Genomic DNA, 24,070 nt, shown 5'->3' on the forward strand with positions numbered 1-24,070 from the left:
TTGACAGGAGGTTATTAGCAACCTCATCAAATGTGCATTGAGACACTTCACACCTCTAGGATGGCTTTAATCAAAAAGACAAATAGTAACATGTCAGAGAGGATATGGAGAAATGGAAACCCTTGTTCATTGCTGGTGGGAATGTAAAATAGTGCAACTACTTTGGAAAACAGTCTGGCAGTTCCTTACAAGGTTAAACATAGAGTTACCATATGACCAAGCAATTCCGCTCCTAGGTGTATACCCAAGAGAGTTGAGAACAGTGGGCCATGAAAAAAATGAGTCCACTAGTACAACTAGTATACAGATACTCATGGCAGCACTATTTATCATAGCCCAAAGCGGAAACAGTCCAAATGTCCATTGTCTGATGAATGGAAAAACAAAGCACCATCTATCCATAAAATGGAATATTATTGCAGTAAAAAGGAATAAAGTCCTGATACAAGCTACAACATAGACAGACCTTGAAAACATTATGTTAAGAAGCCAGACAAAAAGACCATAACATATTATATGATTCTGTTTACATGAATGTCCAGAAGAGTACAATCTACAGTGATGGCTTAGGGATTGGGTGGGAGTTACAGGGAGAGGACTAGGAAGTGATTACAAATGGGTCCAGTGTTTCCTTTAGGGGTCCAAAAGTATTCTAAAATCAGATGGTGGTGATAGTTGCACAACTCTGAATAAACTAAAAGCCATTGCATTGTATACTTTAAATAGGTGAGTTCTGTGGTGTGTAGATTCTGTCTCAAGAACACTTATTTAAAAAGTACATTGACGGCCAGGTGCGGTGGCTCATGCCTGTAATCTCAGCACTCTGGGAGCCCGATACGGGCAGATGACTTGAGGTCAGGAGTTCGAGACCAGCTTGGCCAATGCAATGAAACCCCATCTCTACTAAAAGTACAAAAATTAGCTGGCCATGGTGGTATACGCCTGTAATCCCAGCTGCTTGGGAGGCTGAGGCAGGAGAATCACTTGAACCTGGGAGGCGGAGGTTGCAGCAATCCAAGATCGCACCACTGCACTCCAGCCTGGGCAACAGAGCGAGACTCAGTCTCAAAAAAAGTGCATTGAGGACACGGCCATCCCATCCCCAACAGCCAGCACAGGGAGCACTGTGGGCACTGTCCATGGTCTTTGTTACACTAAAGGAGAAGGGTATTGTTGGCTGAGAGTACCCCTTGCTTCCCAGCTCCCAGGGCAGCCTCCTCATGTGGGACCAGGAGCTCGTATTCTAGTCTATATGAAGGATGGCCCCCTGGGACTTCCCAGGAGTCCCTGTGTATTGGGTGGTTCCTGCGGTGGGGGCGGATGTCATAGACTCCGCCATATTCCCTGCTCCATTCCCCACGGGGCCCTCTCTTGACCCACAACTCCGCCAGGTGTGATGGCCAGCTTGGGTGAGAGAGATCTGGGCTAGAGGCCGTCAAGCCAGGACTCCTGCTTGGCAGCTCTGGACTTCACCATGAACCTAGAATAGTCCCTGTTGTAGGGACCGGGAAACCCTGTAGTATGCCGCCATCTCTGGGGGGCTCAGGTGGGAAAGGACATCCAGGCAGTGATGCTAGGCGGGGGCGCTCTGACCCCACTGCCCCTCACCGTGCCGAGAGAGGCTCTGCCTGGGGCCGTGGATGGGGTGGGGGTTGAGGGCTGTCTCCGCGGCCTCACTCCTCATTTCCATTCCCTCAGTGACAGCACATCCAGCACACCCAAGACCCCGGATGGTGGACACTCCTCTCAGGAGATAAAGTCTGAGACCTCATCCAATCCCAGCTCTCCGGAAATCTGCCCCAACAAGGAGAAGTAAGAGAGTGAGGGTGGGAAAGGCCAGCGTCGGCCACGTGGAGCCCTGGAACATGCCCTCTGCCTCCTGGCCAGCTGAGAGTGACCATCTCCTGCCTCTGGAACTCTCCAGAACACAAAGGCCGACGGGTGGGGGCGTGGGGAGCCGCCAGAGGACAGGCTCAGATCGGTCCCGGGGAGGACCCTGGGGGTGGAGGGCTCTCACCTGTGACCCGCGCTGGCCTCACTTCCTATTCCCTGCAGGCCCTTCATGAAGTTGAAGGAAAACGGCCGCGCCATCTCCCGCTCCTCCTCCAGCACCAGCAGCGTCAGCAGCACTGCAGGGGAGGGCGAGGCCATGGAGGAGGGCGACAGTGGGGTAGGTGTGCCCCCTCCACCCTTGGGCAGGCACTCTGGGGCGTCAGCCAGCCACCCTCCTTGCGTTAAAACGGCACTGTGGATCGAAGCCCATGTCAGTCTTTGCAGAGGAAAGGGGAAGAATGGAAACGAGAGGTGGGCTCGTTGGCCATCACCACCCCTTGGGCGCAGTGGGTGAGGGGACCTCTCTCTCAGAGTGACATAGCAGCAGCAGCAGAGGGCAGGGGCCAGACCCGATGGTGCCCTGCCTTGGGGTTCCTGGCTGGAGTGGTGAGTGGCCAGTGCCCCAGGGGGCTGGGTCAAAGGTCCTTCTTGGAGCAGGATAGCTTGGAACCAGGGTTGAAGTCAGCAGGAAAGAAAGAGCAGGTCCAAGTGGGGAGTGGGAGGCAGCGGCTGTCCTGGGCTTGTGGGGGCTGCCTCAGGCCTGCGTGGGCGCAGCTGCCGAGGGTGGGCTGGCTTCGCTCACCCCGCCTCTCTCCTCAGGGCAGCCAGCCGTCCACGACCTCACCCTTCAAGCAGGAGGTGTTTGTCTACAGCCCGTCCCCGAGCAGCGAGAGCCCCAGCCTGGGGGCAGCTGCCACCCCGATCATCATGAGCCGGAGTCCCACAGGTCAGTGGCATCTGGTGGTGTGTGTGACGTCACCAGGAGGGCAGGCTGTGCCCTGTCCACTGTTAGCAGGGCCCCAGCCACGCTGACTGGCCAGTTTTCACCCCTCCTCCCAGCTGTGAGGCCCTCCGCTCTGTGCGCCCGCCTCTTCTGTTCATCAGCCTTAAGATGCCCAAGTTCCTAAGCTTTTCTTACACTGAGAGTTGTGAAACTGAGGCAGAGAGTTGAAGGCCTTGTGGGAGATCCCACAGCGGAGGAGTCGGGATTGGCAGTGGGAAAGCTGAGCGCTTTCCATTAGCCCCTCTCCCCACCTGCCAGTGCTCCAACCCTTCTCCCCACCTGCCAGTGCTCCAACCCCTCTCCCCACCTGCCAGTGCTCCAACCCCTCTCCCCACCTGCCAGTGCTCCAACCCTTCTCCCCACCTGCCAGTGCTCCAACCCTTCTCCCCACCTGCCAGTGCTCCAACCCCTCTCCCCACCTGCCAGTGCTCCAACCCTTCTCCCCACCTGCCAGTGCTCCAACCCTTCTCCCCACCTGCCAGTGCTCCAACCCTTCTCCCCACCTGCCAGCGCTCCAGGGCTGCCAGGGTCCGTCTGTCATGTCGGGGGTCTTGATAATACAAGAAGGGGGAAGGGCTGCAGGGGGAGGGAACAGCATGTGGAAAGGCCCAGAGGAGAGGAGAGAGCGGGTATTCCGGAACTGCACGTGTTCATGGCAGCTGAGTTCGCAGAGCCAGGCGTCAGAGAGGCCGGAGCGTTGACAGGCTGGGTCAGCCCCGGGCCCCGGGTGAGGATTTTGTTCTGCTAGCGGCCACTGTTGGAGTGTTTGAAGGTTCTTAAGTAGGGAAGCACCATCTGGAGTTGAGAAAGTCCATTTTGGCTGCTGCAGCTGCTGAGTGTAGAATGGATTAGTAGGGAGCAGGAGCAGGGGGGAGGGAGGGGAGGGGAGGGGAGAGGAAGGGAGGGGAGCTGCGGCAGAAGCACCTCGGTTCAGGAGAGATCAAGGAGGTAAAATGTACGGGCTCAGTAGCAGGGGTTCAGAGAGAGCAGGAGTCTGGGCGTTTTGGGGTTCTGTGATCCCTGCAGTTGGGCAGAATAGGGGGGCCAGCACCAGAGGGCCGTTCAGGTGGACCTGTGCGGTGGGCACTGCTGGGCGGGTGCTCCGGGTCTCTGCCCTCGTGAGGGCAGCACAGGACTTTGAGCCTGGGTCCAAATCCTGGGTCTGCTGCTTACTAGACATGTCATTGGGCAAGTCACCAAGCCTTTCTGTGCCTCAGTTTCTCCAAGCAGAAAATGAAGGGAGGGGAAGAGTCGTGTCTGCCTCAGAGGGTTGGTTGTATGAAGATGAAAGGAGCTCATGCTTGTACAAGGCCTGGAACTGTTAACCTCGGTGTTGGTTAAAGAATGGGAACGAGACAATAGTGTAGTCAGCGCTTCTGAGCCGGGGGCAGTCTTGCTACCCCACGGATGTCTGGCAATGACTGGCGACATTTTTGATTTTCACAATTTTGGAGGGGTGCTACTGGCATCTAGTGGGCAGAGGTCACGGAAGCTGATAAGCAATGTACAGGACAGCCCCCTAGCCACATCAGACAAAGAATTCTCTGACCCCAAATGACATTTGGTTGAAAAGCTCTGGTCTCAATGGTAGAAACACAGGAAGGGCCAACAGGCCTTCAGGGTGGCTGAAGCCAAAATGTTCCTGGGGTTCACACAGCGAAGGGATGTTGCAAAGGGAACCTGCAGGGTCAGAGATGAAGGGAAGATCGTGATTCCACAGCCAGTGACCCTTTGCATGCGTGTTTCTCAGTGAGTGGAAGAGTTCACGTGCCTCCTCTCATTCAGCCCCCTGTGGTTGGGCAGCTGCGGAGCTGGGTTCAAATCCTGGTTGTAGCATTGACAGGTCCACGTCTCTGAGCCTCAGTTTCCTCATCTGTAAAAGGGGGTGGAAATACAAATTACCTGATTTTTTTTCGAGATGGAGTCTCACTCTGCCACCCAGGCTGGAGTGCAATGGCGCAATCTTGGCTCACTGCAACCTCCGCCTCCCAGGTTCAAGTGATTCACCTGCCTCAGCCTTCCAAGTAGCTGGGATTACAGGCATGTGCCACATGCCCGGCTAATTTTTTTATTTTTAGTAGAGACACAGTTTCACCATGTTGGCCAGGCTGGTCTCGAACTCCTGACCTCGTGATCCGCCCACCTCGGCCTCCCAAAGTGCTGGGATTACAGGCGTGAGCCACTGCGCCTGACCTGGTGTTTTTGTTTTGTTTTGTTTTGTTTTCTAAATAAGACTTAAATATTGAAGGAATGAATGAAAGAATCTGTAAGCAAGCCTGGCTCCTACTTGGTGTTAAATAAACATCAAGGTAAGGAAGGTTTTGAGTAAAGGAATTAGAGAGTCTCTGCAGGTTGCTGAAGGTCACCGAGGGCAGAAGGGACCTGGAGCGGGTCTGGTGACTTATGGCCGGCGCTTTCCACACCACACAGTGAGGCTGCCTCTTACACACCTTTTCTCCACACAGTATTTAACCCTGATGGGCTGCTTTTCACCCCCAGCCCATGAAAGATGTGCTTGGTACCCACTGGATCAGGGTGGGCTTGGGGGGATCTGGGAACCGGTTTCATGCTGTTTGGCTGAGTCTGGGGAGAGGCAGGGCGGAATGGGGAGAGGTGGCCTGACGTGCAGTCTCCATAATGTCAGATATCTGATCATGGTCATTTCCTACCTGGGCTTCCTGGGGCACAGAAGAGGACTGATAGGTTACACAGAGGTGTTGTAGCCCTGGGTGGAGCTCCTCGATTCGAAGCACCACGAACCAGCCAGCAGCTTCCAGGAAGGCTGCACTAAGCTTTCCATACCCTCGGCCAGAGGACAGCCAGAAAGTCAAGTGGCCCTCCTGCCAGTGGGGCACAGCGGGAAATGTTGACACCGGGCTCTGCCACCACTCACACACACTTAACGGAATTTTATTATACGACGGATGTCAAACCCAGTGTACAAATACTAGATAATATTCTTTACCATAAATCCCATATGTCCAACTGATTCTCACAGGATGCTGTTAGTGGTGTTTGCTTCACCTTTTTATCTGTAGCCAACTTAAGGCTGCAGGTGATGAATGTGTGTAATTCTGACATGAATGTGGACTGATATTACCATGTTTGTTAATAAGTATTTTATATGTATATATTATATATACATATATAGTATATACATATATTATATACATATGTTATAGATACACCTATAATATACATATATGTATATATTATATATACATATATAATATGTTATATGTATATACATATGTATAATATATATATTACACACACACACACACACACACACACACACACTCTCACTCTCATGGCGCCCGGCCATGAGTATTTTGTATTAAGAGAACTTCATTCATTTGTCAGTGACATGAGTCATTTCCTTGCTGTATCCGAGAAAAGTTTTCAAACCCCGGAAGGATATTTCCTCAGTTTTCTTTTGTGCCATTCACAATGTAATCACTGCAGACACAGCATGTTTTGAAGTTTCATGTAAATTCCTTTTTTTCTATTAGTTCCTTAAGTCTAGACAACAAAACAATCAAGCCATGATTTGTAGCATGTACCAGTTTCTGTGGTGTAAATACACTTGTCGTGGCTGATCTCAAGCTACTGACGTGACGTCCTCGAACGTGGACTTGGGAAGAAGAGATACTGTAGCCACCATCTTTAGGGTGTTTCTACCACATGGATACAATAGACGTAAGAGCACAGATAATCGTAAAACAGAGAAAAATAAGTAGGAAGTGACGAATTTCAAGTATTTATTACCTCTGTTGAATATAATTTATTGAACTGTAAGCTTATATATAATTCAACTTTAAAAAATGGCCTGAGTTGAACAGCCAGCTCACCACAATTCTATAATCTAGGAGTTGGCTCTCGTGGGTCGGCACAGGTCAGCTAGGGTGCCTGGTCCTGGTGGAGGGCAGGAGGCCCCCTTCCCCTGGCCTCCCTAGCCAGTCCCCACACACAGCCCCAGTGGCCTCCACAGCTCCACCCTCCTTTCATGGCCATTCTTTTTCTTAGATGCCAAAAGCAGAAACTCCCCAAGATCGAACCTGAAATTCCGCTTTGACAAGCTCAGCCATGCCAGCTCTGGTGCGGTAAGGATGCGCCTCCCACACCCCACACTCCACTTTCCTGCAGAGGCCCAGCCTTCCTTCCTGAGGCCAGAGGAAGAGGGTTCAGACATCCCAGAGGGGGCTCCCCGAAGGAGGCAGGGGAAGCTCTGGGGAGGTCTGGCTGCAGCAGGTGCAGGCCGTGGCTCGGGGTTCCAGCCACCTTTGCCACAACTCCCAAGGTGGAGCTACACCTCTAGACACGGCCAGGCCCAGATGTGAGGTGGGAGGTGCTGGTTCCTGGGTCCCCCAGTCCCTTCCTGAGCTCTCCAGACTATCGAGAGCTCCAGGTCCAGATGTGAGGTGGGAAGGGCTGGTTCCTGGGGTCCCGAATCCCTTCCTGAGCTCACCAGACTGTTGAGAGCTGAGTGCACAGAACCGCCGTGGAAGGGACCTGTGCTGTCTGGTTATTTAAACTCCTGTATGGATTTTTGTTGAAACAGGGTCACTAATGTGAAAGCGGAGTCCTTCGCCTGTCCAAGGTGGGTTGAGTGAATGTCCTGCTGTGGCTGTGAGGGGGGACGTGTGTTTCTTTTAGATCAGGGAACTAGCGGCCTTGTAACCTCAGAATGGCCGGAGAGATGCCGCCAGCTGGGGATGTCCAAAGAGTCTCCTCCTCGCCCCTGAAGACCTGCAATGGGGAAGGAGGGGCAGATGGCTTGTGTGCGGATGGGAAGGGGGTTCCCAGTGACACTGGACTAGACGTACTAGATAGGCCTCCCTTCCACCGATGGGGTCTGGTTCCCGCAGGCAGAAGGGGAGTCGCCCAAGCCCGCTTCTGACCCAGGAGGGAGGAGTTCCTGAGTGCTCCCTTGCTCCCTTGCCCTCAGGCAGCTGTTCCCTCCTTGTGTCTTTGGTGGAGGCCCTGGGCTGAGGTGTGTTCTCCCTCCCTGTCGGGAGTCAGCACTGTGAGGGACCACCCCAGGAGGCCTCTGCCCCTGCCTGCTTTGAGGGGGCACGTGGTTTGAGCAGAGCGGCCGTGGGTCCAGCTCGCCCCCATCAAGGCCTGGATTTCTGCTGGGGAAGTCACCAGAGACCCATCTGAGCTCCCAGCCCTCTCCCCACATGGGGCTTCAGGGGTCGGAGTCACAGCTGGAGCCAAGGGGAGGGGTACAACCGAACCCACTCTATGTTCAACCTGATTTATGAAAAAGCAGAAGACAAATGGGCATGTGGACCTTCACCCCCGGCTCCCATCACGCACTCCGGACGCCACTGCCCACCAAAGCCGTGGCTGTGCACAGCTTCTCAGGCCACGCAAGGTGGGGCACCCTTACATCGGGCGCCCTCCTGCTCCTGAGTGTATCCAGTGAGCTGTAGCTGTGGGCAGGTGCGTTCCCCACCCCCTGCTCCTGACGTCCGCATCGTCCCCTCCTTCCTGTACGGAATGTTCGCTCATCGCCGCCTCCTCCTTGTCTCCTCAGGGAATCCCCTCTTCTGTCCTGGAAAAGGCTCCTGTACCAGCAGTTTGGGAGTGCCGTCCACGACCCTGACAGTCCCAGCCCCGCCGCCCCACGGCCACCTGCCCACAGATGTGCTGTTGGTCCAGGTGTCCCAGTCTGGCCACAGCCCTGCCTCCGCCCTCACCTACATGCCCTCCCAGCCCCTCCCATCTCTGGACCAGGCCTCCTTCCTCAGGTTCCTCCTGCTCCTGACCTCCCAGTGTGATGTCCGGGTCCTTTATCATCCTATTCATCCTGGAGAGGAAAAGTGTTGGGCAAAGGGGGATCTGGGGGGAGCTCAGCAGTGACTGGGGAGCTGGTCTGCCTCAGAGACAGAGTAGGGGGTGGGAGCAGAGCCTCAGTGAGGGTCTCGGCCACAGGGCAGTGCCTTCCTGAACGTGGCAGGCTTTACTACCAGGAACGCACTCGGTGATGGGGGCGTCATGTTCCCAGGAGCCAAGATTCGTAGCATCCTTGAGGCCATCCTGATAAAATTCGGCGCTATTGCCCCCATAGCTCTGGAGCTCTAAACCGTCTATCTGCTTCTGTGCTGAACGCCTTTCCCATCTGCTGACGTAGGCCCAGGGCTGCCCTGCCCCTGCTGCCAGTGTACCGTGAGCGGGGCTCCAGCCAGTTCAAGCTCAGAGCCAGAGCTGGACGGGCCGGGACTGCGCTGCACACTTCCTGGACTGAGGCGGGGACTTTGGGTCCCACCCGGTTTCTCCTGATTATGGCTGCTGCAGGGTGAGGGGAGGGAGGGGCAGCCCCGAGGCAGTCTCTTCCCTTTGAGAAGATATTTTCCCACAAAGGGGTGGGAAGCCAGGAGTGAGAAGGAATTCAGGGAGAGCAAAGGAGCCAGTGCTGAGATGCTGCTGTGTTGGTTGAGGAAAACCTCAGGGCCTGAGGGCCAGGCCGGAGCCCAGGTCTCTGCTGACAAAGGGGGTTCAAGGAAGACATCATTATCTGCCCTCCCCACTTACTCGAGGAGAGAGGTGAGGGGGGGATGACTTGCGGGTTCTGATCAGGCCCCTGGGTGGGGAAGGGGCACAGTGTCCCTCAGCAGCTTACGCCCCTGGAGTCCTGGGGGGCCCAGCCTGGCCCTGGGGCCTTTTCCAGCTACTGTGCCCTTGGGCAGCTGCATCTGGGGCTCAACCCCCCCAATCCTGTTCCCCTCTCCAGCTGCGGGTCTGTAGGCAGCTGTCACATCTGAAGGGTTTCTGCAACCTGGACCCCATCTGGGTGTGGTTCAGACCCTGTGACCCACATGCCACCCCCACCCTCCACAGAGCCCCCTTGCTGGGACAGCCAGCTCACCTCCGAGGACATCCCCTCCTGGCTTCTCCCCCTTCTGAGTCTGCAGCGCCGTGGGCTTCTCTGCCGACGGGCCCGGGTTGGGGTTAAGGTGGGCATCCTCCAGGTACAACGAGCCTGAAGAGCCCCTTTCAGTGCAGACGGGGCTGCAGAGTGACACTGGCTGGGCACCTGCCCCACGACCAATGACAAGGATTTCCAGCTGAATGCTTTATTCCCATAGGGATCTGGACCTATGCCCAAGATATAAATACTACACTTTTTTTTTTTTTTTTTTTTTTTACTGACATTGTGAAATTCTCCCCATAGCTTTTGCCATTCAAGCAACATTGTGATCTTTCTTCCCCGCCACGTGTGTGGGAATGATTGAGTCCTGTTTGCAAACTGGAGAGGAGCTCTCCCTTCGCTAGTACTTTCTCTAAAGTACTAGTCTAGTAAAATTTATTCCTGTTAGAAGGTCAACAAAATATCTGTTTAGCTTTTATGAAGAGTCACCGTAGCAGCCCCCACGGCTGGAAAGAGGCCCGTACGTTCTGGACGCGTTTTGTTGGCTGGGCTTCTGGAGACACTGGCAAGGTCAAACTGCATTTCTTTAAGAACAGTTGCAGGGTCTGGCTCGCCTCTCTGGGAAGCCGGCATTACAGGTGCTTGGTGGATGGGCCGTGTCACATTGCCATCTGGGGTCCTCTGGGGTTTCCAGGTTGTCACCATGCTGTCCCATTTGGGAATCCCATACCTGCCTGTCCCCACTGTGCTGGCTGACCCTTGCTGCCTGCTGTCTCATGGGAGGGCTTTGTCCCTGCCTCTGAGCTGGTGGGCAGGATGGCTGGGTGGCCCCCAGAGAAGCACAGACCTGAGATGGGGTCTCCATGCCCGGTTTGCTATTGGAATGATCTGAACAGGACCCCAAATGCCTCTTCCCTCTGGTCATGCCTCACTATCTCTAGAAGCTCCATCCTGTGGCTTCCAGAGTGTGCACTTCCAGCCCACCGGGGCAGTGCTGAGAGGGAGGAGGAGAACAAGGATGGCCCAGCCTCCCCTCCCTCCCCTAGACCACGGGGCAGGCAGCTCGGGTTCCTGGAGGGCTGCTTCCCCCACGCTGTCCCTACATCTGCTCTGATCTAAAATGTCTTTCCTTTTATGCTGCGCCCAGTCTTGGGGCTCAAAGATTTGCTCAAACCTCATTGGCCCTTGTGACTAGGCTCATCTAGATGGTGCTCATTGCTGGTGTTTGAGGCATTTCCACTGTGATCTCCACGAGGGGATGTTTTCCGGGACACATCTCTGGCTCTGGGAACTGCCTGACTCACTGAAGAAACTACTTTTCAGGCACTGTAGGGCCACCCATATGCCTCCAGCTCAGTTGACGCTTAAAAACAGGTGCAGAAAAGCTCGCGATGGAAGGTCTTAACGAGAGTGTCTGTCTATGCCAATGATGTAAAATGACGTTTCTTGAAAAAGATTCAGTGGTTCAGCTTTGTCAGCGTCATCTCAACACAAGCCTGCTGGCTCTTTTTAGCATCTCATCCAACCATGTCATTGTCCAGATGAGAAATCTTAGCCCAGGTGAGGGGAATAACTTGCTTGAGGTCACACAGCTGGCTGGTGGCAAAGCTGGGATTAGAACCCTCAACCCAGGGTCCCTTCCTCTGCAGCGCCTACATGGTTGGTTGAATAAGTGGCTGCGTTTCCTGGGGCCCTGGGTTTTGGGGAAGCCAGTTAGCTGCTGCTTTGGCACTGGCATGGAGGTGAGCAGTCAAGGATGCTGGTGAGGCCGCAGTTTCTGCTCTTTTTCATCAGGGGGGATAGTCTCTAGGATTTTTCAGTGAGGACCCTTGGGCTTTGGATGCAGCTTGAACCAAGAAAACGAGGAGGGAAAGGGATTCGGTGAACTATTCCTCAGTGGGATCGGTTCTTCAGCTCCCGATGGGGGCTGTGTAATGGGGGCAGAGGCCAGGGAAAAAGATGCTGTTCACCCACCCTCAGCTTCCCTTTTCCTAAATTAAGAGGAAAAGTGGTCAAAGAAAAACTCTTCATTTCTCCCTGATTCTTAAACGAAGGTGGTTAATAGAAACTCAGGCTCCCGTGACAAGGCAGGACAAGAGCCTGTTTCGCTTTCCCCCCCGACCCTGCCAGGTGCCAACTCAAACACTACCTTTCTCATTGGTTTCTAAGTCAGTAGAGACAGATCTGTTTTAAGCAGTCGGGGATTCGAGTAGATCTCATGGGTACAGGAGGCCAGCAGGGGCCAGGCCAGTCAGCCATGCTCAGGACCCCTCGGCTCCTCCCCCAGCCTCTAGCTACCCTGTATCGAGGCAAGGGGAGGCCAGTAAAGTTTGCCAAGCCTGATCCTGCAGCCTGGTGGGGCTGGCTGGGGTATTCTTTTACCAAACTCTGTTTTACTGCCAGCCCCTTGTCCACCCCAATCCCATGTCTCCCTCCCTTCAGCTGGACCGTGTGCCCCTTTGGGAGGAAGAAGACAAGCCCCACTCCACTAGGGCCAAGGGCAGCAGAGCCCTGCCGAGTGAGAGGCTGTGGGGCAGCGGCTCTGTCCTGTGCCTTACCAGCCCTGGGGAGGGGGGCATTTGGCTGGAAGACTGGAATTTAATTGCCATCGTCTTTGATTTTGTGACATTTCTGCTTGGAAGTGTGAACTCCCCCCCACCCCTTCCTGCTCCTTAGCATGCGTGCAGCTCTCTCCTGTTTTGGGTGTTACCCTTGGACACTCCAGCTCGGGGACTGCTGGCGTGTGAGTGTGCAGATTCCCCTGTGTGGTCGAACCTAAGAACTGTGGCTTGGAAGTGATGCTCCACGTGACAACGACTTTCCTTTCTTTCCTCTTAGTGAGGAGGTGATTCGTAGATCCCAACTGCCTATGTAATGTAAATAATGTACATTTAATTTATTGCTATGGTAGCACATTGTATTTGTTAATGTACAAAACAAATTCTAAAAGGTTGACAAATGTATATTTTGTTGCTTAAATGTGTCTTTGCAGAAATTGACAATAAATAACATATTTTGTGTCCATCAGTGTTCAGAGTTCTTTGCATGGGGCCCTGGGCCTGGGGGTCACTGTTCAGTTCACTGGAAGTTGCATATTCTCTGGCCAATAGATGTGTTACTTTAGTTTGAGATGTATTTTTAAACATTTACATTAATTGTTGATGTTTAAAAAACTGACGACAATTAGAAAAGTGGCCGGGCGTGGTAGCTCCCACCCAGAATCCCAACATTTTGGGAGGCTGAGGCAGGAGGATCTCTTCAGCCTAAGGGTTTGAGACCAGACTGGGCAACATAGTGAGGCCCGATGTGTACCAAAAAAAAAAAAAAAAAAAAAAAACCAAAACCCCAAAAAAACCCTAAAAAATTAGCTGGGCAGGTGGCGCATACCTGTGGTCCCAGGTACTCAGGAGGCTGAGACGGGAGGATCACTTGAGCCTGGGAAGTCAAGGCTGCAGTGATCTGTGATTGCAGCGGTGCACACCAGCCTGGGCGACAGTGATACTGTGTTTCAAAACAACAGCAACAAAAAGGCCCTGCGCAGTGGCTCACGCCTGTAATTCCAGCACTTTGGGAGGCTGAGGTGGGCGGATCACTTCAGGTCAGGCTTTCGAGACCAGCCTGGCCAACATAGTGAAACCCTGTCTCTACTAAAAACACAACATTTAGCCAGGTGTGGTGGCAGGCACCTGTAATCCCAGCTACTCAGGAGGCAGGAGAATCTCTTGAACTCGGGAGGCGGAGGTTGCAGTGAGCCAAGATTGTGCCACTGCACTCCAGCCAGGGTGACATAGAGCAAGACTCTGCCTCAAAAAAAAAAAAAAAAAGAAATTTTACATAAATCCCAAATTCTGCTTCTTTTAAAAAATCAGGGCCAGGCGTGGTGGCTCATGTCTGTAATCCCAGCACTTTGGGAGGCCGAGGCGGGTGGATCACGAGGTCAGGAGATCAAGACTATCCTGGCTAACATGGTGAAACCCCATCTCTGCTAAAAATACAAAAAAAAAATTAGCCAGGCGTGGTGGTGGGTGCCTGTAGTCCCAGCTACTCGGGAGGCTGAGGCAGGAGAATCACTTGAACCTGGGAGGCAGAGGTTGCAGTGAGCCAAGATCGTGCCTGAGTGACAGAGGGAGACTCTGTCTCGGGAAATAAATAAATATGTGTGTGTGTATATATATATATAAATCAGATGCTGAATCTACTCCTCAGGCATGAGTTGGTTAGAGTTCACTGGAATCTTTCCCTTTTGACTGGGACCTTGAGTGTCCCACAGTCTCCACCGTCCCTTACTGTTTACACCTGGAAGATTTCACTCATTCCTGTTATCTGTTGGTCTCTGTCATGGCTGAGTTTGAGAGCCTGGCTGTTCAGTGATTCGTGTCCATCCTGTGGTGTTCTCCCTCTGCCTGCTTCTCGGATTCCTCACTCACTCCTTCCAGGTTTCCCTCATGGTTGCATGCTCTCTCTTCCCGTCCTCCTCTGACTCCTGAATGGCCCTGTTCTCATATACACTTTGCTTTACACTGCTTGGCTGTACAGCTTGAAGTAATATCTGCATTTTTTTTTCCTGAATAAATTTGAAGGCAAGGAACAGGTGTTTAAGAATCTGCTGGTCGAGCACAGTGGCTCATGCCTGTAATCCCAGCACTTTGGAAGGCTGAGGCGGGCGGATCACTTGAGGTCAAGAGTTCAAGACCAGCCTGGCCAACATGGTGAAACCCCGTCTCTACTAAAAATACAAAAATTAGCTGGGCCTGGTGGCAGGTGCCTGTAATACTAGCTACTTGGGAGGTTGAGCTGCAAGAATCACCTGAACCTGGGAGGCAGAGGTTGCAGTGAGCTGAAATCTTGCCATTGCACTCCAGCCTGGGTGACAGAGCGAGACTCCATCTCCAAAAAAAGAAAAAAAAAAAAAAAAGATTCCGCCATGACTTCCTTTTGTGGTCTTGGGCAAATTCGTTATCTCCCCATGATTTGCATTTTCTTTTTTTTTTTTTTGTCTTTTTTTTTTCTTTTTTATTGATCATTCTTGGGTGTTTCTCGCAGAGGGGGATTTGGCAGGGTCACAGGACAATAGTGGAGGGAAGGTCAGCAGATAAACAAGTGAACAAAGTTCTCTGGTTTTCCTAGGCAGAGGACCCTGCGGCCTTCCGCAGTGTTTGTGTCCCTGGGTACTTGAGATTAAGGAGTGGTGATGACTCTTAACGAACATGCTGCCTTCAAGCATCTGTTTAACAAAGCACATCTTGCACCGCCCTTAATCCATTCAACCCTGAGTGGACACAGCACATGTTTCAGAGAGCACAGGGTTGGGGGTAAGGTCACAGATCAACAGGATCCCAAGGCAGATGAATTTTTCTTAGTACAGAACAAAATGAAAAGTCTCCCATGTCTACCTCTTTCTACACAGACACAGCAACCATCCGATTTCTCAATCTTTTCCCCACCTTTCCCCCCTTTCTATTCCACAAAACCGCCATTGTCTTCATGGCCCGTTCTCAATGAGCTGTTGAGTACACCTCCCAGATGGGGTGGTGGCCGGGCAGAGGAGCTCCTCACTTCCCAGTAGGGGCGGCCGGGCAGAGGCGCCCCTCACCTCCCGGACAGGGCGGCTGGCCGGGCGGGGGGCTGACCCCCCCCACCTCCCTCCCGGATGGGGTGGCTGGCCGGGCGGGGGGCTGACCCCCCACCTCCCTCCCGGACGAGGCGGCTGGCCGGGCAGAGGGGCTCCTCACTTCCCGGTAGGGGCGGCCGGGCAGAGGTGCCCCTCACCTCCCGGATGGGGCGGCTGGCCGGGCGGGGGGCTGACCCCCCCACCTCCCTCCCAGACGAGGAGGGAGGACGCTCCTCACTTCTCAGATGGGGTGGCTGCCGGGCGGAGGGGCTCCTCACTTCTCAGACGGGGCGGTTGCCAGGCAGAGGGTCTCCTCACTTCTCAGACAGGGCGGCCGGGCAGAGACACTCCTCACATCCCGGACGGGGCGGCAGGGCAGAGGTGCTCCCCACATCTCAGACAATGGGCGGCCGGGCAGAGACGCTCCTCACTTCCCAGATGTGATGGCGGCCGGGAAGAGGCGCTCCTCACTTCCTAGATGGGATGGCGGCTGGGCAGAGACGCTCCTCACTTTCCAGACTGGGCAGCCAGGCAGAGGGGCTCCTCACATCCCAGACGATGGGCAGTCAGGCGGAGACGCTCCTCACTTCCCAGACGGGGTGGCTGCCAGGCAGAGGCTGCAATCTCGGCACTTAGGGAGGCCAAGGCAGGCGGCTGGGAGGTGGTTGTAGCGAGCCGAGATCACGCCACTGCACTCCAGCCTGGGCGCCATTGAGCACTGAGTTAACGAGACTCCGTCTGCAATCCCGGCACCTCGGGAGGCCGAGGCTGGCGGATCACTCGCGGTTAGGAGCTGGAGACCAGCCCAGCCGACACATCGAAACCCCGTCTCCACCAAAAAAATACGAAAACCAGTCAGGCGTGGTGGCGCACGCCTGCAATCGCAGGCACTCGGCAGGCTGAGGCAGGAGAATCGGGCAGGGAGGTTGCAGTGAGCTGAGATGGCAGCAGTACCGTCCAGCTTCGGCTCGGCATCAGAGGGAGACCGTGGAAAGAGGGGAGAGGGGAGAGGGGAGAGGGGAGAGGGGGGAGGGGGGAGGGGAGAGGGGAGAGGGGAGAGGGGAGAGGGAGCTCTATCTACCACACAGTCCTTCTCTGAATCTGCATTTTCTTTTGTGTATAATTAGAACAATAATTCACATACCTAGCATGAGGAGAAAAATGAATTTATTGGGAAAGAGCTTTGAGAAATGGCAAGTGTTATGCAAGCACCAGAGGTTCGATAATAATAATAATACGAGCAACTGACACTGAAAGCTCACCATATGCTCGGTGTTTTCCCTGGGTTGTCAGTTCTGTTATCACACAACATGCCACTTCTAAACATACACCATGGGAGGTGGTGCAACCACAGGGCTTATGGCAAACAATGGGGTTAGGGACGTAACACTCAAACACTTTGTCAGTGACATAAAAATAAAAAGACAGGAACTTGATAACAATTTTACATGTGTTAAATGATTGAGAAATACATAAGGGCCACAATAAAGGCAGTTTAGCTTTAATAAGATGGGAAGTTTGCTTGTGGAATTGGTTGTTGGCAGGTTGTGAAGTGGTGGAAAGAGAGCTTTTCTGAAATTGGATGGACAGTAACAACAGAGGTGGATGGGTATGGCCCCCGGCACATGGCGTATTGAGGCAGCTGGCAGATGTTGGAGGTGTATGTGTATTTTGTGTGTCCCTGTGCAGCTTGATTTAGCTGGCTGCCGGTTTTGGCACTCACCTAATATTTCCCATGGATGAGGAGCATAAGCTAAAGGGCAGCTTCCATGATACTCCAATTGTTTCCTATTATATCAACTACATTGGACTCCATTTCCATTTTCAACACAACTGCCGTAGCAGAACTCACTTTTTTTTTTTTTTTTGAGATGGAGTCTCACTCTGTCGCCCAGGCTGGAGTGCAGTGGCGCAATCTCAGCTCATTGCAACCTCTGCCTCCCAGGTTCAAGCGATTCTCCTGCCTCAGCCTCCCCGGTAGCTGGGACTACAGGCATGTGCCACCACGCCCGGCTAATTTTTTGTATTTTTAGTAGAGACGGGGTTTTACCAAGTTGGCCAGGCTGGTCTCGAACTCCTGACCTCAGGTAATCCGCCTGCCTCGGCCTCCCAAAGCACTGGGATGACAGGTGTGAGCCACTGCCCCAGCCCAGAACTCACAATGATCATCTAATTTAGTCATCTGAAAAGCCCACGAAGGCATGTATTATTATTCCCGTTTCACTTAAGGGATCAGTTTCAAATTTCAGTTTGGGATCCAAATCTCATATGCTGAGCTCAATATGAAAGGAAGTTCCAGACTTGGAAGGTTCTAGATGCACAGAAATGTATCAGGAAAAGTGCATCCTGGCTCTCTCTGGTTTCCCTGCCCAGCTTGGAGCCCCTGTCCTGGAACCCATGTGTCCAGCATCCCAGGCTTCTGCCATCATGCTGTGCCAAGTGGTGCCTGTCTGAGCCCATGGTTACAGGCGTCTTATTTCTCAGGTGTTAGATTCCACCTGTTGAGTCCCCTTGGCTGCAAGTCAAGCTTCATCTTTCACACAAACTCTCCGTGCCCATCTGCACCTCATGGTTCGGCTGCTTCCTGGGTTCAACCCTTCCTCCCAGAAGCTGTGAGGTCACCTATATCTGGACGCTTTGTGGAGGTGGAACATGTCCTGTCTCTGTCGGAAATGTAGGAGGCATGGAAGTCATCAGCTATGCCGGTCGGTATTGTCCCTCCAAGCCTGCAGGCTCTCCTAGGGCTCTGAAAGCTCCCCGATCGGTCTAGGTGTCTGTGGTCAGGTGTTCTTTCTCCCGAGGTGGGCACGCCTCCAGGTTGGGGCTCAGTTTTAGGACTCTTAAAATCTGTTTTTTCCACTCAGCGTCTAACAGCTTGTAGCAGTCATTGGACATTTTGGGGGTGGGGGTGGGGGTGGGGGCACTGTTTTGCCTGCTCCGTGGGGGAAAAGCTTTCCTGAGGAGTCTGGTCAGCCTGCGCTCAGATTTTCCCTCAGTCTCGTTTTTGGAGTGCTCCCTGTGTCCAGCCATGCCCTCTCCCACATGAGCTCTGACCAACCTTCGGTGTCCCCTGGTTCTATTCTAACAACAACATTGCGGTCCAGTTCCCTAAGCTTGCAGTGATCCTCAGTTCATACAACAGTTATTACAACAGTCTCTTGTGTGTTCAGACGCAGCCCTGTTTGTGGTAAACTTCACATTCCACGCAAAGCCCTTCTCACCAACTTCCTGGGGTGGGCAAGCCTGGTGGGTACAGATCTTGGCTTGGGATGTGGCAAAGACACCCTCCTTGATCATACTTCAGTCAGGATCCTCTGGCCATCTCTTCAACGAGGCCTCACACTTGACCTGTCCTTGGTTTGCCAAGGCAGTTTTAGCAAAGAATCTTATAAACCAGTGTGAATATCGCCCTGCCCTTGATATTTAATCAAGTTGCTCGTCCCCCACCCTTGATACCTAGGCTCCTGTTAGTAATTTCCCATCTAAGGAAATTCCTCACTCTGCCCATCGGCTATAAATCTGCAACTGTCCCTGACGGGTCAAAGTTGAGTTCAGTCTTTGTCCTCTTTGCAGTAGTCTTGAGTAAACTCTTCCTTGCCTGTTTAACTCTGTCTGGTGTGATTTTCCTTTGACAAGTGGCTGGTCAGTTCTCACACCAGTGCCCCTCTTTGTCCTGGCGTGGTAGGGTGGGGTGCAGAAGGGCCAAAGGGGCATCTCATTTTGATACTGCCCCAGGGGAGAGCGCTGGTGAGTCTGGGGAGTCTGAGAAGCAGACACCAAGACAGCGTCAACAAATTATTAGGAGAAGGGCCTGTGAGTGAAAACGGAGGAGGTGGGATATGGAGGAGGCTGGAAAAGCTGTCGGGCTGTGACGCAGGTCTGACCCTGCACGGAGGAGAGACGGGAGGGAGGGAGGTTGCGTGAAGGCCTCTTAGATGGGGGGCAGTTCTAAGGAAAGTTCAGGGCTGGGCACGGTGGCTCACGCCTGTAATCCCAGCACTTTGGGAGGCCGAGATGGGTGGATCACAAGGTCAAGAGTTCAAGACCAGCATGGCCAAGATGGTGAAACCCCGTCTCTACTAAAAATACAAAAATTAGCTGGGCGTGGTGGCGGGCGCCTGTAATCCCAGCTACTCGGGAGGCTGAGGCAGAGAATTGCTTGAACCCAGGAGGTGGAGGTTGCAGTGAGCCGAGATCGCGCCACTGCACTCCAGCCTGGGTGACAGAGCGAGACTCTATCTCAGAAAAAAAAAAAAGGATGAGTTGATGAGTGACTCCATCGAGTGAAATAATAACACAAAGCAGCTCATATCAAAGGACTAATAAAAACAAACTGCAACATAACCAGCTCCACATAAAAATGTACAAATGAATGATCATACACACACCAGTGAGGCTGTTCTAGGAAAGGCACAGACACTTCATAAGAAAGATGGTAGAACGCTTGCTCAAATTATTGGGTCAAATGAATTTTATGGATCCTCCTGCAAGACATTCCATTAAAAAATTAAATATTAGACCAGCAAGGAAGTCTTTATGGCCTTGTTCTAAAATGCCGATTGTTGGGTTTTATAAGAACTTATCACTAGTAAGAAATATGAGGAAAAATCCAGGGAATATGGACAATGGGGTCCAGATGAAATCCAACTATGCCACTGAAAGTGCAATAGTGAATATAATGGAAAGGATTTTACCTTTTTCAGTTATAGAATTTTCCACTAAGAAAGAGTTTCTAAAACTAGGAAGGATAAAACTCTAGCAGAGACAAACAACTGTAACCTACTACAAGGACTCAGCAATGATAATGTTTTCTGAGATTTTAATTTAGTGACTTTTTATTGCCAGCTAGTATTAACTACGATGACTTTGTTGCAGGGGTTGAACCCAGTTCAAACTACTTTAAGCCAAAAAGGGGAGCATCTGTTAAAAAGATACAGGAGTGTCTCCTGGAATCAAAGGACAGGGATGCATCTGTGCCACATGAAGGACAGCAAAGGTTGTCAGCCCTCAGGCAGTCTCTTGCCTCTGCTTTCTGTTTTTTTTTTTTTTTTTTGCTTCTGCTTTTCTCTCTGTGCTTCTCTGTATTTATTTTCTTTCTATTGGGTTGTTGGCATTGTCTTTATGGATTTGGGATGACTTTTTGTGTAGCTTTATTCTTTCCTTGAGGACCAGCTGAGCTGATCTCAGCACCAGATTTTCCCTTCACTGTCTGGACTGTGAAAATGGATCTGGGCCCTTCAATATGTTTCCTTTGTCAGCTGGCACTGTGTTGCGCTTTGTCAGTAGAGGGCGCCAGAGAGACACCGCAGGAGGGACAGAGTTCTATCTCCCGGTTCTCCAGTGCTTGCTTGGCAACCTCTTAATTCCCACTTGGCTCTTGTAGCACATGCTGCATCTGGGGGTCTGGTTCCTGCAGGGTGGGCACCTCTGCCAGCACCAGGTTCTTTCAGGGCACACAGCCTTTCCAGCACCCCTCCCCTGCCCATCCCCAGCCTCTCCAGTGCCCATCCCCTGCAGGGCATGACACACAGCCATGCCCCGTGGCTAGCTGCTTCTCCTGCCAGCAACTCCTTCCTGTCTGCTGGTCCCCACCACAGTGCCCCAGTGGTCTTGCAGCACAGTAACTCCAGTGAGACACCTCCCCGTGAACAGAGGGTGGATTTGCAGTATGTTTTACTGGTGTGGCACCACAGCGACTTTTCCATCCAGTGACCCAAGGCCATCCAGGGCTGGATTGTAGCATAGTCCTGGCGGTGGGGGCGGGCAGCTCTTCCTTGGATGCTCTATCTTACCCTTAGGGGTGGAGGCTGCTCCTTATTTCCGCTATTCCTGTATTCGTTAGAGTTGTCTTCGCTTATTAGTAGCCAATCCCTCAGTACTCCAATCCCCTGCTATAGTTAAGAATTCTTTATATGAAACCTTCCTAGCAAGTTACTGTGTGGCTTCTCTCTCCTGATTGGACCCAGACTAACAGAGCAGCTTTCTCAGTTTCTCTGGGGAGAACCTTTCTGTATCACATGAATCCACATCTCCCTCATTTAAGAGGGAGTCCAGGGCTAGTGTCTGGTTCTATTCCAGAGTCCCATGAGGGAGACTCTGATCAGCCCAAGAGGGTCAGGTGATGATCTCCTACTCTGATCAACTCCACCCAGGGGGCTGGACTTGTGGGTGCCACAGATAGCCCCGTGGATGATGGGGGGCTGTTAAAGGGTTCTTGTGAGCTGGCACGTTCCCAATGGGTGTCTACTACAGAACCCTGTTTATTAAAGACAAAAGTGGTGTATGGAAACCTGGGTTATGCTGATAACCTAAAATACCTGACCATTTCATGAACATGGGAAGAGTAGCAGTGACGCGAAAGTAAAACTGACATTGCAAAAGCTTCTACTGACTTTTGTTTCCTGCTGACTTTTAAAACAACATTTATACAATTTTGTCAGTTGTACCTCAATAAAACCAAAAAAAATAATTAAATGGTACAGCACAAGAACTTATAAGAACATTTTTCTATGCACCAGAGCATCTTGGTTGAAATTTTTTTTTTTTTAATTTCAATAGCTTCTGGGGTACAAGTGGATTTTGGTTACATGGATGAACGGCATAGTCATGAAGTCTGAGAGTTTAGTGCATCCATCACCCAGGTAGCATACATTGTACCAAATATGTAGTATTTTCTCCCTTACCCCCTCTCTCACCCTCCCACTTCTTAGTCTACATAGCTCATTATACCACTCTGTACGCTTTTGCGTACCCATAGCTTAGCTCCCACTTATAAGTGAGAACATATGGTATTTGGTGTTCCATTCCTGAATTACTTCATTTAGAATAATGGCCTCCAGCTCTATCCAAGTTGCTGCACAAAACATATTTTGTCCTTTTTATATGGCTAAGTAGTATTCCATGGTTATATATACTACATTTTCTTTTTTTTTTTTTTTAATTATCCTTTAAGTTCTGGGGTACATGTGCAGAACGTGCAGGTTTGTTACATAGGTATACATGTGCCATGGTGGTTTGCTGCACCCATCAACCCGTCATCTACATTAGGTATTCTACTAATGCTATCCCTCCCCTAGCCCCCATCCCACCGACAGACCCCAGTGTGTGTTATTCCCCTCCCTGTGTCCATTGTTTCTCATTGTTCAACTCCCATTTATGAGTGAGAACACATGGTGTTTGGTTTTCTGTTCTTACGTTAGTTTGCTGAGAATGATGGTTTCTAGCTTCATCCATGTCCCTGCAATGGACATGAACTCATCCTTTTTTTATGGCTGCATAGTATTCCCTGGTGAATATGTGCTACATTTTCTTTATCCAGTCTATCATTGATGGGCATTTGGGTTGGTTCCAAGTCTTTGCTATTGTGAACAGTGCCGCACTAAACATATGTGTGCATGTGTCTTTATAGTAGAATGATTTATAATCCTTTGGGTATATACCCAGTAATGGGATTGCTGGGTCAAATGGAGATCCTAGAAGAATCGCCACACTGTCTTCCACAATGGTTGAACTAATTTACACTCCTACCAACAGTGTAAAAGCATTCCTATTTCTACACAACCTCTCCAGCACCTGTTGTTTCCTGACTTTTTAATGATCGCCATTCTAAGTGGTGTGAGATGGTATCTCACTGTGGTTTTGATTTGCATTTCTGTAATGACTAGTGATGGAATTAGTTCTCTTAACCCTATTCCCTTTCTTCATCTTCCCAAAATATAACAGTATTTTGAGTTATGTGGCAGTCAGTATACGGTCATTATAATGATATAAATCTTGTTTACTATAAAATTAAGTAGAATTTTATGTCCTTTCTGGTACAACTTTATGTTTTCCCTGGAATGACTAATTACCTTCACTTTGATTTGCCTTCTTCCTCATATACACAGTCTCATTTTTTCCCTTATGTTCTATGAGGGCTACTATTTTCCTGGTACCAAACTCATTGGAGCCTGATTTCTTTTTGCTTCAATTTGGCCTTGTTACTTTCTAGGCCTGCTTAGCACAGCTGTATTCCCCAGACTTCTTTTTTGGGTAACATCTGTGATTTTCTGGATCCCAGGAACTCCTTGTTCTTGACCTACTCCTGAGTTTTGCTGGAGCGCATCCCCCAGTAGCTTCTTAAGGAAGGATGGAAGACAAATGTGTTGAGTCCTTTCACATCTGAAAATGTCTCTATTCTCCCCTACACTAGATGACTAGTTTGGCTGGAAATTCTGTGTTGAAAATATTTATTTCCACAGAATTTTGAGGGCATCACTCCACTGTCTTCTAGCATCCAGAGTTACCATTTTGATTCTTGAGCTTTTGTAGTTGATCATGTTTTTTTTTTGTTGATTTGGTTTTTTTTCCCGGAAGTATTTATGATCCGCATATGCCAGCATCAAAGACTTAAAAGATGTTGTGCAGGAAACAACCTGTTTCCTGCAAGACCAAAGGCAAATATTTCATTATATGCAGATGTTATGATTGCATACTTGGAAACACAAAGAATGTCCATTGAAAATTATTAGTAACAATAAGAGAATAGAATGTATATACAGTTGATCTGAAATTTGTTGATATATCTTGGCATGAGTTTAAACAATTGCTTTCATTGTTTTGGACTTTCAATGATTCTTTAACCTTGATATATGTGACCTTCAGGTTAGGGGCATTTTACACTATTTCTTTGATTTTATTGGAAGCTTATAATTCCATATAAACTTAAGATTAAGTTTTCTAGTTCTCCAAAATCTTTTTGGAACTT

At 51.1% G+C, this 24,070-nt stretch overlaps 1 protein-coding gene across 13 annotated transcripts in view; it reads left to right on the forward strand.

The window, feature by feature from the left end:
- The window catches only part of RAP1GAP2 (RAP1 GTPase activating protein 2), a 287,489-nt gene extending 274,752 nt beyond the window's left edge, over window positions 1-12,737 (forward strand). For all 13 annotated transcript variants that reach the window (XM_016931197.4, XM_054669907.2, XM_016931192.4 and 10 more), the window contains 6 exons: window positions 1,699-1,812; window positions 2,056-2,170; window positions 2,653-2,779; window positions 6,863-6,939; window positions 7,398-7,436; window positions 8,379-12,737. In XM_016931197.4, coding sequence (XP_016786686.3) covers window positions 1,699-1,812; window positions 2,056-2,170; window positions 2,653-2,779; window positions 6,863-6,939; window positions 7,398-7,406 — 442 coding nt within the window. In that variant the 3' untranslated portion in view covers window positions 7,407-7,436; window positions 8,379-12,737. The remainder of the gene's footprint in view (window positions 1-1,698; window positions 1,813-2,055; window positions 2,171-2,652; window positions 2,780-6,862; window positions 6,940-7,397; window positions 7,437-8,378) is intronic.
- Window positions 12,738-24,070: the final 11,333 nt, after the last annotated feature.

The sequence above is a fragment of the Pan troglodytes genome, chromosome 19, assembly GCF_028858775.2.
Source record: "Pan troglodytes isolate AG18354 chromosome 19, NHGRI_mPanTro3-v2.0_pri, whole genome shotgun sequence".
NCBI lineage: Eukaryota > Metazoa > Chordata > Mammalia > Primates > Hominidae > Pan > Pan troglodytes.